The sequence below is a fragment of a genome, unplaced genomic scaffold (assembly GCF_019419815.1).
Source record: "Pyrus x bretschneideri cultivar Hongxiangsu unplaced genomic scaffold, Pyrus_bretschneideri_v1 Contig103, whole genome shotgun sequence".
In the NCBI taxonomy this organism is placed as follows: Eukaryota; Viridiplantae; Streptophyta; class Magnoliopsida; order Rosales; family Rosaceae; genus Pyrus; species Pyrus x bretschneideri.
In genome coordinates this window covers 1,052,882-1,069,792 of record NW_025999395.1, presented here as the reverse complement: position 1 = coordinate 1,069,792, position 16,911 = coordinate 1,052,882, and the positions used below count along the sequence as shown (strand labels likewise).

The window sequence follows — 16,911 nt, the reverse complement described above, 5'->3', positions numbered from 1 at the left end:
ACCAAATGTTACAAGAGTTAAAACAAGAAAAAACAGTCAACGTTTTACAACACCTAGATGAATCTGGACCAGAAACAATTTCTACAATATGGGATTCAGTAGGCGAGAGTGAAACAAATTCCATCAGAAAAGTAGAAGAAGCTTTTCAAAATCCTGAACTCAAACGAATCACAAACAAAAGAGTCAGCCCAACAACTCTTACCAAAAATTGGTATCCCAGGCCAACACCTCCGGATGTTCAATTTGCGGAAAGAAACATCCAAAATCAAATCTCAATCTCAACTGATAAACTCTATGAATGGAACATAGATGGATTATCAAAACAAGAACTTTTGAACAAATTACAACACATCTCCATGGTTGCTAATAGTTATATTACCAGTCATAACCTCAGTCAAACACAAGTTGTCGACCTTTTGATCATTGGATTTACAGGAATGCTCCATTCTTGTGGGGATGTCCGACCCTAAGCGATTTTAAATGGTACAAAGATGTTTTCATGTCTAGAGTCATGCTTAGAGAAGATAGTAATCAACCATTTTGGAAAGAAAAATTCATTAATGGATTACCAAATCTATTTGCCCATAAAATTAGAAATGTTTTAGTTAATAAAGAATGTATTATACCATATCATACCTTTACTTATGGAAATATTATTAATATTATCCAGAAAGAAGGATTGAAAATATGTATTGATATGAAAATTACAAAGCAAGTCAACAAAGACAAGTCAATAGCCAAATACGAATTAGGAACATTTTGTGAACAATACAGATTACCTCCTATTGCTCCATCTAACAAAAAGAAAAAAAAGCAGAAGTATACAATAGGTACCCAAATAAGTACTCAAGTAGGAGACATTCCAAATATAACAAATTCAAAAATAAAAATTTTGAAATAAATAAATTTTACGAGAAACCCAAGTCTACCAAGTCGAAAAGGAAACCCTCAGGAAAATTCCACTCCAAAAATCAAGAACAAAAAGGAAATTGCTACAAGTGTGGCAAATTTGGTCATTATGCAAACAAATGTAGAGTCAAGAAAACAATCAACCAAAACTGCAACAGTTTGGGTCTTTTACGACTTGAAATATACGGCTTACAATACTGGCATGCCTTAAATGATATTATTCATGACATTCGTAAAGTTCATGTCGTAATACTTGCACATAATGTAGCATTCAAGGCATCACTTTTGTGCAAGTCATTAAATAAAAATATTTGCGCTTAAGTGTTATGTGTTGTATTTGACAATTTACACGACGCATTTTCCTTCTTTTTTTAAGGCATCACATTATGTCGTAAAGTGAATTTTCTATATATTTGAGTCCCTACTTTTTATGGCACAAATGACACATCGCAAATAATGGCTTCTAGCTTCGCGCCTAAACTTTCCCACTCGACACTTGACACTTTTCTCCATTTCCTTCTCAAGCCCCCCAAATAATGGCACCAGTAATTGCAACGTTTTCTATAAGCCCCCCAAAAAAGCTAAAAAAATTGGTGCTAAATGAAAATTCAAAATGATGGTAAAGTCGGCCTTTTTCCATTTCCTTCTCAAACCTTCCTTGCCTCTTCCATCTCGCAGAACCCTCGAGAACGATACAGGCAGTCTCGCCTCTATCTCATTTCTCTTGCCTCCGTCATCTTACTCCTCCTTTCTCTGTCTCTGGAATCGATCGATCTATTTGAAGAGGATCGACAGTTCTGAAATGGTGTTTAGATGGGTGGGGGTTGTGCGTGTGCGGTCCAGCTTGATGATCGTGGAAGCCATCGATTCTGCTTCTACGACATAGCCTCAACTCTGCTTCCATCTCCATTTTCTCTCCTCGCTTTCTCTCTCAGAAATCACCAACGCCAACACTGTGTTGCTCAAAAACCACCAAGCTGTTTGAAATCTCTTCGATTCTCTCTCTCATAAACTACGAAGCACATCGACCTCTTGCTGAAAAACCGTGAATTTGGTCCCAATTCGAAGGAAATTTTAAGCCCAGAAAAGCCTTGGTTTCCTGGTGAGTTCTCAGGCCGATTTGGGCTAGGTAATTTTGTGATTTGTAGTTTATTTTGGGAAATGATTGATGGGTTGTAGTTCATATTATGATTTATAGAATATTAGCATGTTTTTTTTAATTTAGGATTTTTTTTACTGCTTATTTTTTGGGTTTTGTCTAATTTTTGTGGTCTGCTTTATAGATTGTTCTCTTTGGAAGCTTCTTTCTAGCCTTTAGCTTCTTCTTGTCGTGCTCATTGAGTATTGAAGGAGAATTAAAACACTGGTGTGTGTCTGTGTGTTTTGTTAACATAAGAGAGATTTCTGTTGGCCTTTCAGATTTCGGCATGGGAAAGTCCACTTATTTGTCTAATTAGATTGCGCATGCCTTCGATTCTTTATTTAATTGTTCTGTTTGCGTTCGGCTATGATGATCTAAATTTTATATGTTTGGAATTATTCACTTAACACCAATTTGTTACATTCAGGTCTCCACCCCACATTTCACAAGTTCAAATTCCATAGAAGTTGGTTCTGCAGATTGTGTCTGCAATTAGATCAGAGATCAACCGCTCTTTTGTTATCATGCAAAAGATTGCTTTTGGGAAGGAACTGAAGTAGTTACTCTCTGTATGTTTATTGTCATGTAGCTTTGTCTTTTCTAATTAATGGTGTTCATGTTACACTACAATTCATGATGATGAATTAATTGTTTCTTGATTTGTAATTGTTTGTAAATAATGTGGCATATTTGAATTGCAATCTATGTTTCTATGAAAGGGTTGGCATATCATGTTGCTGACTTAATTGTTTATGTTTTTCATATTTTCGATGGTGTTATGATCGATTAGGTGATTGCTGACCTGTGACTTTGCTTAGAGCTCAAATTTTGTGAGCATTACATTGGATTGTATTGCACTTGGTTTGATGTTGTTTTGGTCGACAATGAAAGGACAGGAGAAACAAAGAGGATGACACTTATAACTGCCCTTCCCCATCGGCCTTCTTCAAATTTGGATCACAAGAAGGGAGCAACATAGGTATTGATTCCGTCTTCATTTAGATATGGTTAATGTAAATAATTGGACAAAAGAGCCAAACAAACCCTTTTCTCTCAAATGGAGGCGATGATGTGGTCGACGGCCACCAGCCCCAACTCAAGAGTTTGGCCTTCTGTATAATCGGGTTATAAGATAATTTTATTTCGGTCCATTTCTTTTTTCCTTTATATAAGTGCAGATGTTGTGATGTTTTGAATGAAGGGTGATGAAGGGTGGTTCACACACTTTCTCCTTACTTAGAGCAAGTGGAGATGACGGTTTGTGTAAAAATAAAAACTTACCAGGTACTTCAATTTTCTATTTTATTAATTATTGTTTGGTTTTTGAAATGTTGTATTCAGAGAAGAGAGAGACCAATTGTCCTTGAGAAACAAGTTTCTTTGTCTACATTTCGAGAATTTGCGGTTTGCAACTTTCATTGTTTATTATATTTGATTGAGTTAAACTTAGATTTCTGGATTTTGACTTTCTCGTTTGTTTCTCTATTGTAGAGTTGGCTTCATTTCATTCTAGTAACTCTCTAAATAGGTCCAAGAACTCACTAAATAGGTAGTCAAGAAGAATTCAGTGTTGCCTTCCTTTTTTGCCTGCTGTTTACTCTCTTCCTGGTTGCACTCTCACCGCTTCTGTCGCTCACCACTTTTCTCTCACTCACTGCTTCATCTCTTTTGTTGCTTACAATCATCGCAAAAAAAATTCGAACCCTCAAACCAACATATTCATTTCGACAGTTTCTCTCACAATTAATCTAACCTTGAAACCAACAAATTGCAAAAATCCTCAACTGTTGGATTCTGTTGAGATAGGCAGAATTTGATTGGTGTCTTCATCATCGACCGACACCCAGACTGCTTGGTAGTCATGATTAGTTTCTTCTGTCAACTTTAGGATGTGCATCAATTGTAAAGAGGAACAAAACATTTTTTGTTTGTGTCAACACTTCCAATTGTACTATAATTGACAATTTCTACTAATTAATTTAAGTATTTGGAGTTTAATGTGTTAGTGGTGATTGTTGTTATCTTTATATTGTGTTCCTTACAATATTAATTTAGATGTTATGAAGTTTTACCAATTCACTTATTTATTCTATTTCCTTTTACTATTTTTCAGGTAGCATTCAAGTCTTTGGTGAATTTTTAAATGAAGAGGTTGCAAATGCAGCGGTAATGAGTGGAAAAGTTTATACTTAATTGTATTAGTATTAAAGTCTTTATCAATTTCTAAGTTAACATTTTGTTTTCACTAGCTCTTAATTATCTTGGGAACTTTATCCATTCCCAGCACCTAGTTTCCAAAGACGAAGTTGAGACAAGTTGGGAACTCTCTCTTTCTCTCCTTTTGTTTTAGTTCCCAAGAAAGTTGATTGGATTGAAGAAAATGGAACAAAAAGAAATGAAAAAAATTGAAATTTGTTGGTGCTTCTGTTGATGCTTAATTTGTAATATATTAAGACCCAAAAACTAGATAAATGGCTAACTTTGATGTAAATTGATAACAGCAAGCCACTAAATCAAAAAATAGTGAGTCTTACCTTAGAGTCCTTGGGGATATCATAATTGATAACCATAACCACATTTTGTATGACAATGATTAGGTTTTTTCAGTATCACCTTTCTTACTTGAGATTAAATGTGTATTTCTACATATAGCAATGCAATAGATTTTCTATTATTCCATGTGCTTATGTCTATGCAGATAGAGATAGCAATTAGTGTGGTTCAAGCATTAGGAGCAGTATTTCACTCTCAAAGGACTTCGTTTGGAGGTGTTCAAGGAAAAGTGAAGTCTTTCAAGTGAAGTCTTTCAAGTGATAAATTTCTTTGTTATTAGAGGCCTATTTCGTATTTCATGTGTAGTTTGATATTGACTTTAGCTTTGTTCAACTTGTAATACATTTTGACGATATGATCATTTATGAAATTTTGTATTATGGTAAATGGTAATTTTGTCGATTCACACACACACACACACACACACACACACACACATATATGTATGTATTAATAGAAAATTAATAAATGTAAAATACCTTTTGCAAAATCTACAGTAATTGTTGATGTTAGTCTTCATTTACGATGTACAACGTATGCTGTAATTGCTTTCACAGTATTACGACATTCAACAAACGCCGTATCAAATATAAATTACGGCACACATGTATGCCGTAATTGTTTTCATAATATTACGACATTTCATCAACGTCGTATTTAATTTCAATTAAGGTGCGCAAGGCATGCCTGAAAGGGCATTTACGACGTGTTTTGCTTAAATTATTCACAGCCACTAGAGAATGTTGTATTTGACCAAACATCTTTTACGACAGGGGCTTTTACTGCTTGGGGGCTTACGCCGTGAATAACCGTTTACGGCACTTTTTGTGCGGCGCAAAAGACCAATTATGTTGTAGTGCAATTGAAAATCTCTGAAGAAGAGAAAACTCAACTAATCCAAGTCTAAGAATTAAGAGATACAGACCATAGTCAATCCGAAGATGATTTAGATTCTAATTCGCCTTCTTCCAGTAATTCCCCAAGGAATCTTTCATCCCCCGACATTAAAATAGGATACACTAATACTTATTGTAAAACGATTTCAGTCCTTAATAAACAAGAAGAACAAGAAGATCATCTTATCTAGTTAATCAGCAAAGTAGATGACCTTGAATTAAAGTCATTTTATTTAAAAAGACTTAAGAAGTTAGTCTCCCCTGAAGAAGCCAGTACTAGTCAACCCCCAGTGGCCCCAAAAATCTGTCTTAACATAACCTTGGAAAGTTTTAATAAAGCTAAGAAAGAAATTATAGTCAAAGATCTACAAAGATAAGTCAATAAGATTAAGGAAGAAATTAAGTCCTTAAAATCAGAAAACATAGAAATTCACTCACATTTCAATAGTATCCAAACACAAGCACTCCTTGGCAATAATGATGAAGGACACAATAATTCTTCCTCCGATCAAGAGTCAAAATCCAAGTCCATAGAAAACCCAACAAAAAACCTAGTTTTAGGATTACTACAAAAAATTAGGATCCAGAAATGGTATTCTAAAATAAAAATAATAATTGAAGACTTCTAGTTAGAAACAATTGCCTTAATTGATTCAGGTGCAGACTTGAATTGTATTCAAGAAGGTTTAATTCCCACTAAGTATTTCCACAAATCAACAAAAATTCTTAGTGTTGCAAATCAGTCACAAATGCAATTAAAATATAAAATCCCAAAAACCCATGTCTATCAAAATAATGTCTGTTTTAAAACTCCATTTGTTTTGATAAAAAAAATTTCAAACCCAGTTGTGACATCCCGTCCCGGAGTTATCGGAACCGTACGCGTGAAATTACCATTTTACCCCTAGTTATTTTGTTATGTTGTTTGGTTGTTTGTGTGGTGTTGGCAAACTTTGGGCCACACACACACACACACACACACTGTCTCACTCACCCTCACCCTCTGTCTCTGTCTCTGTCACTCTCTCCCTCCCGTGTCTCTCTCTTTCCCCTTCTTCTTCACCATATACGTACGGACACACACACACACACCCTAAAACGTCACAGATCGAGGGATCCAAGGCTACCATTGAACTCGTGGAGCTGAGAGGAGTCTAGTGGTGCCATTTTCAGGTAAGAATCTCGACGTTTTCACGTCGATTTCACGAGGTCTGTTTTGGGTCACTATTCATGCAAACCTAATCTAGGATGTTTTTGGACATTTTAAGCTTGTAGATGTGTTAGTGAGGTTCCCAGGAGCTTGGGAGTGCTTCGTTGGGTGAATTTGGACGTCGGGAAAGCTTGGTTCAAAGTTGGCCGAACTTGGATCGTTGTTGCAGGTGAGATTCTTTGATTTTTTTAGGCCTTAAAACTAGTCTAACGTGAATCTACTAGTCTTAAGCTTCATTTTGGTATAAAGAACGTGAAAAATGGTTGAAAAACGAGTGAGAAAACAAAGTTGGAAAAATTTGCAGTTTTCCGGCGACGGCGGCGGCGGCGCCGGCGGCGGTGGCTCGCCGGAGAAGACAGGGGAATATTCCGTTAAGGTTAACGGAATATTCCTAACTGACAGTAACGGCGTCAGTCAAGGTTAACGGAATATTCCAGGGAATATTCCTGACGGCGTCACTTGACACCGTCAGTGTGCAGGTCACGTGGCCGCGCGTGGGGTCACGTGGCCGCGCGTGGGGGCGCGTGGACCCGTGCCTGTGCTGGCGCGTGGGGGTGCGTGACGTGTCCAAAAATTATTTTAAAAATATGGTTGTGATCGTGAGGTTGTGTAGATCACGTTGGTATATTCATTTGTCCATTTTGAGCAATGTATGGGAAATTATTTTGAACGGACGGTTATGTGCTTTAAAGTTAACGTTTTTGTAGTTAATTCGCATATAGGTGACACGTATCCCGAGGACGAGCGTGCACATTCGAGGCAGGGGGGCTACGACCCTTCTACTTACCAGTGAGTGGGCTTTTGTTTTTCGTATATACCTATATACATGTTATTTCCCAAAAATTAGTATAAATACCTTGTTTTACGCCGTAATTTTATATGATTGATGACTATGCATGATTAGTGGCATATAAGTGGATTTATATATTTATTCTTACGTCATTTACATATATGTTGGTGCTGCGGCGGCCTAGGTAAGTGCCAGGTAAGCGTTGTTTTACATTCGCATTAAATAGTGGTTCGAGGTGCTTAGAGAGCTCATAACCTGCACCCCCGGTGTTAGTGCTCCCGCCCAGAGTAGGGCACAGTCTTTCACGTGTTGTTCACCTCCCGCACCACACGCTCAGCTTGAATCCAAGTTAGGTGCACAGTCCTGTCGTACAGACCACTATAGGTGGTTCCGACTTGTAGGTGACCCGCAATTATTCGCACAGCCTTCACGTGATCGTAGCACTAGAGCGTTATATGTATTACACCCAGGCTTGTCGTACAGACCACTATAGGTGGTTCCGACTCGTGGGCAGGTTTAGGGAATGAGTGGTAAATTGAGCTCTAGGTTCAGCCGTACAGGTCACTTAAGGGACTTCGGCTGTCATTTTATTATTCTATTGATGTGCTATACATACCTGAGCATTTGAATGTTATATTGGGGCCTTGAGCATGTTGGCATACCCTTGATTATACTTGGCATATTTATACCTACATTTATATGTTTATTTTCTGGGAAGTATACAGGTTTTACGGCGAGGGGTTATTTTACGTTTTATGAAATGGTTTTCTAAGAGATTTGTTTTGCCCACTCACGCTTTTGTTTTTGCGCCCCTCCAGGTTCTAGTAGCTTAGCGGGTTCGGTGGTTTCCCCAGGGACGTCCCGGCATTCTGACAGACCTCCACCTATGTAGGGTCGCCTACGGGCGCACTATTGTCGTAACATTTATTTCTGGGCTGCTGTATACCTTAGGCTCTGAATTCAGCGTTTTAATTTCACTAGCACATACCCTATTACTCTATAGTTGCTAGTTTTAAATTATTCGCACTTTTCTATTACTGTTTCTAGCTTCCGCACTGTGCACATGGCTACGTCACTTCCACGTGGCGGCCAGCATGCCCCGATCTCGGTTGGGGTGTGTCACAGTCATTTTAGGTCTCCCCTTCATAACTCTCCTATATCCTTTTAAGGTACACCATAATCGTATAACCACCAGAATGTTAGGACAAAAAATCACATTTGAGTTCTACACGGAAACAAATCTCAAAAAATTAAGACAATTACAAAAAGATAGCATCTCAAAAACCATCAATCTAGTTACAAAAAAATCAAAGCAAATTAATTTCTTAAAAGAAGAAATTATTTACAAAAGAATTGAAGAACAATTAACAAACAAATCTTTGTTACAAAGTATTGACAACTTTCAAAAGAAACTTGCTAATGAAATTTGTCCGGATATTCGCAACGCCTTTTGGCATAGAAAACAACATACTGTTAAACTTCTTTACAATAAGGAATTTAATGAAAAGAAAATACCAACGAAAGCCAGACCAATCCAAATGAGTCAAGAAGTTATGGAATTCTGCAAAATAGAAATCCAAGAACTTCTCAATAAAGGAATCATTAGGAAAAGTAAATCATCATGGTCTTGTCCTGCTTTCTACGTCCAAAAGAACGCTGAATTAGAAAGAAGAACTCCCAGGTTAGTCATTAATTACAAATCTCTTAATGAAGTCTTGGAATGGATAAGGCATCCAATTCCTAATAAAAAAAGCATTAATTAAAAGCTTTAATAAAGCTGTAATCTTCTCAAAATTCGACATGAAGTATGGATTTTGGCATATTCAAATTCATGAGGATGATAAAAATAAAACAACATTTGTCACTCCTTTTGGTCATTATGAATGGAATGTAATGTCATTCGGTCTTCAGAATGCCCCCAATGAATTTCAGAATATCATGAACGAAATATTTAATCAATACAGTCATTTCTCAATTGTTTATATTGACAATGTTCTCATTTATTCCAAATCGATAGATGAGCATTAGATACACTTAAACATGTTGGCTAGGATAATTAAGTCAAATGGATTAGTAGTCTTAGCAACCAAAATTAAGTTATTCAAACCAAAATTAGGTTCTTAGGATACAATATCCATCAGTTAACCATTTAACCAATAGATAGAGTAATTCAATTTGCAAATAAGTTTCCAGATTTGACAAAACCTAATTATAGAGATTTCTAGGATCTCTAAATTATGTTGAAGAATTTTATCCACATCTTAGACAACAATGTAAACCCTTATTTGATCGTCTAAAAGAAAACCCTTCATCATGGTCCAATACTCATACTTCCATAGTTAAACAAATCAAATCACATGTTAAGGCTTTGCCCTGTCTTGGCATTCCAACTCCTAATTCCTTCAAAATTGTTGAAACTGATGCCTCTGAAATTGGTTACGGTGTTATTCTCAAACAATCAATTTTTTCCGGATCTCTTGAACAAATTGTTCGTTTCCATTCAAGAGTATGGAATCAAACACAAAGTTATTATAGTACTATTAAGAAAGAAATATTATCTTCTATAATATTATGTATTAGTAAATTTCAAGATGATTTATTAAATCAAAAGTTTTTAATTAGAGTTGATTGCAAATCTACAAAACATTGCATCAAAACAGATTTTTGCACGATGGCAAGTTATATTAAGTATTTTTTATTTTGAAATCGAATACATCAAAGGTAGTCAAAATAACATCCCTAATTTCCTAACCAAAAAATTTCTGCTGGGGAAGAATGATAACAAGAAGACTTGATCAAAGGAGGCTTCCAGCCACTCTACCACCACTACCAGTAAAACAAGAATCAAGCCCAAATTCTTAATCGGTCTTAGCCATTACCAACCGTTTCACTCCCTTAGGTTCCACAATAGGAAACCTTAGGCCAAACTACCAATCACCACGTCCCAATTATAAAAAAGGATTAATAAGTCAATATGATCCTTATTCAACCCCAACATACCAATCATCATCATCCCAACCAATCAGCTATACCAAAACATCACCATACGTCAAGAAAAACCCTAATGAATATCTTTTAAGTATCCCTTTCAATCTCAATCAAGAACAAGCACCAGAAAAATTAGCCAAAATAGTCTTTCCACCCAATTTTCATTATCATCCTACATAATCACATAAAACACTGAAATACTATCAATTCATCCTAAGTGAAACCGAGTCCATTTTAATCAAGCCTCTCTACAGCAAAACCCATGAAAATAAAATCCTATTCTTTTTACATTGAAAGGTTTTTAACCGAATCAGATTGGGGAATCCTCCTTTACAAAAGCAAACCCCTTCACACCCAATATATCCACATTCTCAATAACCATTATAATTACTTTGATTACATTGATGCATGAACTAACATCTTTCTCCATCAAATAGAAGATTTTAGTCATTCATGGTTCATTAATTTTGACAAAAGTTTCAGATTGAATTTTCCTGCATGGTTCCCAAAATGGTGGCCAATTCACGGCCCAACAGCCAGTCTCCTACCATAAGAGCTCATGTAGACCCTCTTTGCCAGCTTCAAGTAGAAATTTGAAAGAAGCCGATTCAACTACAGAATTACACATCTCCCAATATTCATGGCCAAGTACAAAGTCCCATGGATCATGAAGTGGAATTATGAAGTCAAAACAGATGAAGTCTACAGAGCCAAATCAGTCAAGTGGTGGGATAAATTCAACTATCAGAAGACCATCAGTCAGGTCCTTACCGAATTTCCCATTACTCCACCTCTAGTCATTCTGGCATAACCAACACGGCCATCAATGCCAGTCATCCCGAAACAATCATTATCGGACATTAGTCCATCTTCATCCCTTAAAGGAACAGTCAAGTCTTCCAAATTGTCAAGCTCAAAGAAAAAGAAAGCAACACAGCTCGAAGATTTAGCACAACAATTACTTGCAGAAACAGCGATGCTCTATACTAAAGAAGCAGAAGCCGCAGACTCCGAATCTTCAGACGCATCCTCACATCAACCATCCAATTCAACAAGCCAAAAAACATAGTCAGCCAAGTAGGCCGATTATCAAAATTCCCAGGACCCATTTGCATAAGAGTCATGTGAAAATTTTAGTCATCTTTCCAAAATCAACCATGTGAAGTGTTCAGGTGTTCAAGCATTATTCGCACCAATAATTCCATGGAATTATTCAGTTAGGCAACACTTTCTCGCCAATTATTATGACAAATTTTGGAGTCATTCAATCATCCATCCCGTGCTTCCACAATAAAAACAACAATTATTCCAACAATTTTCAATGTTCATTAATAGTGAAAAGCAAGTCATCATTGATCAAATAGTAAAAACAAGTCTTCCAAGCTCTTTTCCAGGTCTATAAGAAGTGGACTACGGAGGAGAAAAGGGGAAGTTTGGAATTTCCACAATTTCTCAATCAAAAGTTTCTTTGAGTTCACTGTACCCAAAGAAATAAAAAATTGTAAACACTTTTAATTTTAGAATGTCAAGGATGCCTGCGTGCACCAATATCCTTTTCATCAGTCATTTTCTCATTTGCTGACTTAATCGTCAGTAAATTAATTGTAAGTTTTAGTGTAAATTTTGCAATAAAACTTATTTTCAAATTATATTTGCATCATTATTTTGAATTCATTATTTTCATTATAAAGAATATTTTCATAAAAACTGATTTTGAATGGCATAAAATCCTTATTCACAGTAAATTCATCAACTACCTCAAGTTCAAGGTAAACACCGATTAATCATTTGTTCAATTCTTTCTATTTGTTTATAACAATTGGTTTCATGGAATCTTTAATCCTGATTATCCTCCACATCAAGTTCCACATAACTCAATTAACAATTCATTTAACAGTTCATCCAATCCTAATCATCATTGCCCTTGGTATTATTGTCCTCATGGTTATTATTATCACTAGTTTCGCCCCATATGCTAACTTTATTATTATCACTAGTTCTGCCTCATTTGGTATTGTATATGTATAGATATTGTATATATATATATATATATTGTATATGTTTCATATATTTGTCAACATATATGTATCAGAAAGAAAATATAAATATAAGGTGTTCATGTATCATGAAAAATGTTTTCATATATATTGTATATGTTTCATATATTTGTCAACATATATATATCAGAAGGAAAATATAAATATAGGGGGATCATGTATCATGAAAAATGTTTTCATGTTTCGTAGATGTTTCAAATATCTTACTTTATTTTAAGCATACCTGATTGGCAGAAAACAAATAAAAGTCTTTGAATTTTGTAGAAGAAAGCCTCATCCAACAATCCTTAAGTTCTTTAGCTTCTGACAAAAGTGCGATGATAATGTGTTTGTAAGCCTAATTTACTGAACTATTTTTAGAGAATAGAGAGAAGAGGCCGGCGACAATAAGAGAGAGAAGAGAGATTTAATTGTGAGATATATTGTATCACCCCATTATTAGGATAGGTTAAATTCTTAGCATAATAAGAATACAATTCTAATAGAATAATATCTAACTTAAGGAATATTCAAACAGATACACATTAATATTCTAAATATAATTACAACAAAAATATGTATAACCCAAACAAAAATATATATAGACCGAAGGTTCCAGAACCCCAAACAAAACCCACTTTCACTAGAAGCCTCTGGTTCCTTAAACAAACTATTGATCTATCTTATATTAAGCTCGCCCTTTCGTCTTTTCCTCAATCCCCTCAACCCGCAATCCCTCTACTTTCTGTAGAATAGGTTTCTTCAATCGCCAAACAGCCATGGCCGACGAAGCCAAAGCCAAAGGCAACGCCGCTTTCTCCTCCGGTGACTTTACCGCCGCCGTCAACCACTTCTCTGAAGCCATCGACCTCGCTCCCACCAACCACGTCCTCTACTCCAACCGATCCGCCGCCTACGCCTCCCTCAACAAATACTCCGAAGCCCTAGCCGACGCCAATAAGACCGTCGAGATTAAGCCCGATTGGTCCAAGGGCTACAGCCGGCTCGGCGCCGCTCACTGCGGATTGGGCCACTACAACAACGCCGTTTCAGCTTATAAGAAGGGTCTCGAGATCGACCCCAATAACGAGGCTCTGAAGTCTGGTTTGGCCGACGCTCAAGCCGGTGCGGCCCGCTCCCGGGCTGAACCTCCCCCCATGAACCCGTTTGGGGATGCGTTCTCAGGTCCTGAGATGTGGGCCAAGCTCACTGCGGACCCGTCGACCCGAGCTTTCTTGCAGCAACCTGATTTTGTGAAGATGATGCAGGAGATTCAGAAAAACCCGAGCAATCTCAATTTGTATCTGAAGGACCAGAGGGTTATGCAAGCCCTTGGGGTTTTGCTCAACGTGAAGTTACACGGTGGAGCGGGGACGGAGGATGAGGAGATGCCAGAGTCTCCGCCGGAGCGGAAGCAACCTGAGCCCCGGAAGGAGGAGAAGAAGCTGGAGCCTCAGCCGGAGCCAGAGCCAGAGCCGATGGAGGTGAACGAGGAGGAGAGGGAGGCGAAGAAGAGGAGGGCCGAGGCAATAAAGGAGAAGGAGGCTGGCAATGCGGCTTATAAGAAGAAGGACTTCAACACAGCGATTCAGCGCTACACTAAGGCCATTGAGTTGGATGATGAGGACATTTCGTTTATCTTGAATCGCGCTGCGACGTATTTGGAAATGGGTCAGGTATGGATTGCATATCTAGTGTTTGCCATTTATTTTTAAGCTGCATAATAATGTTTACACTTTGATTGGTAGTATGGTTGACTATAAGCTGCTACTGTTTGTATAATTTAGTGTTCTTTGTGGATACGCTGTGATGTTTATTGATTTAGATGAAGCTGCTCGATGCTGTAACTTTAATGATGATGTTACAGAAAACGAGCTAGCTCAATTTAGATTGATGTATAGACCTAGCCCCATAAGTTTAGTTGGTCTAATAATTATTTGTGGTTTATGAATTGCCCACGCAAATGAAAAAACAATTGAAGTTTTTCCCAAAGACTAATGATTTAGCTGCGACGCTGCACAGATTTTATTCAGTTGCTCTGACCAGACCGTTTGTCCTTTGTTAATTATGCTTTGTTTGTCCTTATGGTCTGACAAATTTGGACTTGGGATGTCCTCTTCAATAATGCTTGCACACCTGAGGCTGAGCTGGCTAGACCCAAATTTCAGTAATCCTCCTTTTTGTATCATTTGTAGAAGTTCATGTTACAATTTGGATGTGGTAGAATATCTACACAAAAAAGTGAAACCTCTTTCGGCTTCATACTTGCATATTCGGTGTTCTTTTTTATGGGCCATATTGTTGTTTGCTTTCGCTCCTTGCTTGGTCATGCTATACCTGTTATAGACTTTGGTTTTCTGATGTGAAAGATGAAAGTAGTCTTGATCCCTAGTCTTGTTGACAACTTTATGCTTCGTCGTAATATTGGTATTGTTAGCTTGTTATGGATTATGGATTATTGATTATTGATTTGAGTGCATTGTTAAATTATATCAGTTTGAGGACTGCATTAAGGACTGTGAGAAGGCTGTGGAAAGAGGAAGAGAGCTAAGGTCTGACTTTAAAATGATAGCCAAAGCTTTGACTAGGAAGGGAACTGCCTATGTGAAGATGGCGAAATGCTCCAAGGACTTTGAACCTGCGATTGAGTCATTCCAGAAAGCTCTCACAGAGCATCGCAACCCAGATACCTTAAAGAAATTGAATGATGCTGAGAAAGCAAAGAAGGATCTAGAGCAACAAGAGTACTATGATCCAAAGTTAGCTGATGAGGAGCGTGAGAAAGGTTTGTCATTAACTTTCATGTGCTTATAACTTCCACCTCCTTGAAACTTTATTATTGCCTGTTTTTATCTGTCTGCATCAAGTGGTTCTGTGACATGTATTTTTACTTATGCCTTCCATGTCTCTCTAGCTTGACTGCTTGTCGATGATGGGCAGGTAATGAATATTTCAAGCAGCAAAAGTACCCAGAGGCTATTAAGCAGTACACCGAAGCTCTGAGAAGGAACCCCAAGGATGCAAAGGTGGGAGAACCTCCAGTGTTCTTATATAGTTGATCATCCAAATGTGTATTAAATGTTGTCTGACATTTCATGGTTTGATTTAGGCATATAGCAACAGAGCTGCATGTTATACAAAACTTGGGGCAATGCCTGAGGGGCTAAAAGATGCAGAGAAGTGCATTGAGCTTGATCCAACCTTTGCAAAGGGTTACACCAGAAAAGGTGCTGTCCAGTTTTTCATGAAAGAATATGAGAAAGCTTTGGAAACATACCAGGAGGGGTTGAAACACGATCGTAGCAACCAGGAATTGCTTGATGGTGTGCGAAGGTTTGTTTATGTGAATTGTTCTACTCTCTGTTGCTTAATTTTTACTTCATGTTTTGTGTAATGCTGGAGAGCACCACTTGAAATTGATTGCAGATGTGTAGAGCAAATTAACAAAGCAAGCCGGGGGGATCTGAGTCCCGAGGAGTTAAAGGAAAGACAGGTGTGTGACTTGCCAAACTTCTTCGTCGGTGATTTAGTTTCTCGAGATTGTAATACGTTATTGAGTTTGTTGTTTCTTGCAGGCTAAGGGAATGCAGGACCCGGAAATTCAAAATATTCTCCAAGATCCTGTTATGAGACAGGTCAGCATAATTTATAGTGTCGCTGTTGTTTCATGGTTTCCTCGTTAATTCAGTTTTATTTTGTATACGCGGTGTATGAATGTCTAAAGTTCCATTGGTCGGGATGTGTTCAGGTGTTAACCGACTTCCAGGAAAACCCCAAGGCTGCTCAGGAACACACAAAGAACCCTATGGTGATGAGCAAGATCCAGAAGCTCGTCAGTGCAGGAATTGTCCAGCTTCGGTAAGCAATGGGAAAGTCTTGACCATGTAATCAGAAAAGAATCCTTTGTCATCCAATTGTACTTTTCAATTATTTGATGTCCATTTGAGTAATTAGCTTAGAATTTTTCACTTCGGAAAATTTTGTGATGTATCTACTGTTTTGGTTTTAATGTTTTTTCATATGTTGGAATCACTCTCTCTCTAAATCGGCATGTCTTATCAATTGGTGGCGAAAATGTTTGCTCACCACCCTATGGATTGCGTCGTATGAGTTTTTAAGTTTAGTTTTCAAATATCTGTAGTAAAGTTAAGAGATTTCCATAGGAAATGGATTAAATTAACGTTAGTGAGGTCGATAGCAAGTTTAGATGATCGTATGCGAAAGCTAAAAACAAACTCAAAAGAACATGAGATTTACATGGTTAGGCGTAAAGCTTACGTTCACGGGTGAAACGCGGTGAAGAATTTCACTATACAAGTGGAGATTACTCTTTTCTTCACCATTCAAATTTCATAAATTACAAACTCTAAACCTAACAATTAGAGGAT

The 16,911-nt window shown here is 37.3% G+C and overlaps 1 protein-coding gene and 1 long non-coding RNA gene across 9 annotated transcripts; both read left to right on the top strand.

Moving 5' to 3' along the window:
• Positions 1-1,439: 1,439 nt before the first annotated feature.
• On the top strand, positions 1,440-4,976 carry LOC103942066. 8 transcript variants are annotated; one of them, XR_007253326.1, is made up of 6 exons: positions 1,442-2,011; positions 2,478-2,619; positions 2,841-3,029; positions 3,252-3,334; positions 4,164-4,216; positions 4,749-4,976. It is a non-coding gene; the product is annotated as an uncharacterized LOC103942066 (long non-coding RNA). The 8 variants fall into 8 exon arrangements; XR_007253330.1 differs by having other exon boundaries at positions 3,229-3,334; XR_007253321.1 differs by having other exon boundaries at positions 1,440-2,011; positions 2,841-3,334.
• Positions 4,977-13,150: 8,174 nt separating this feature from the next.
• On the top strand, positions 13,151-16,555 carry LOC103942067 (hsp70-Hsp90 organizing protein 3-like). The gene is made up of 7 exons (XM_048570831.1): positions 13,151-14,199; positions 15,020-15,308; positions 15,464-15,549; positions 15,633-15,856; positions 15,950-16,016; positions 16,099-16,158; positions 16,272-16,555. The coding sequence occupies exons 1-7, from the start codon at positions 13,303-13,305 to the stop codon at positions 16,383-16,385; spliced, it is 1,737 nt and encodes a 578-aa protein (XP_048426788.1). The 5' UTR covers positions 13,151-13,302; the 3' UTR covers positions 16,386-16,555.
• The last annotated feature ends 356 nt before the right edge of the window (positions 16,556-16,911 follow it).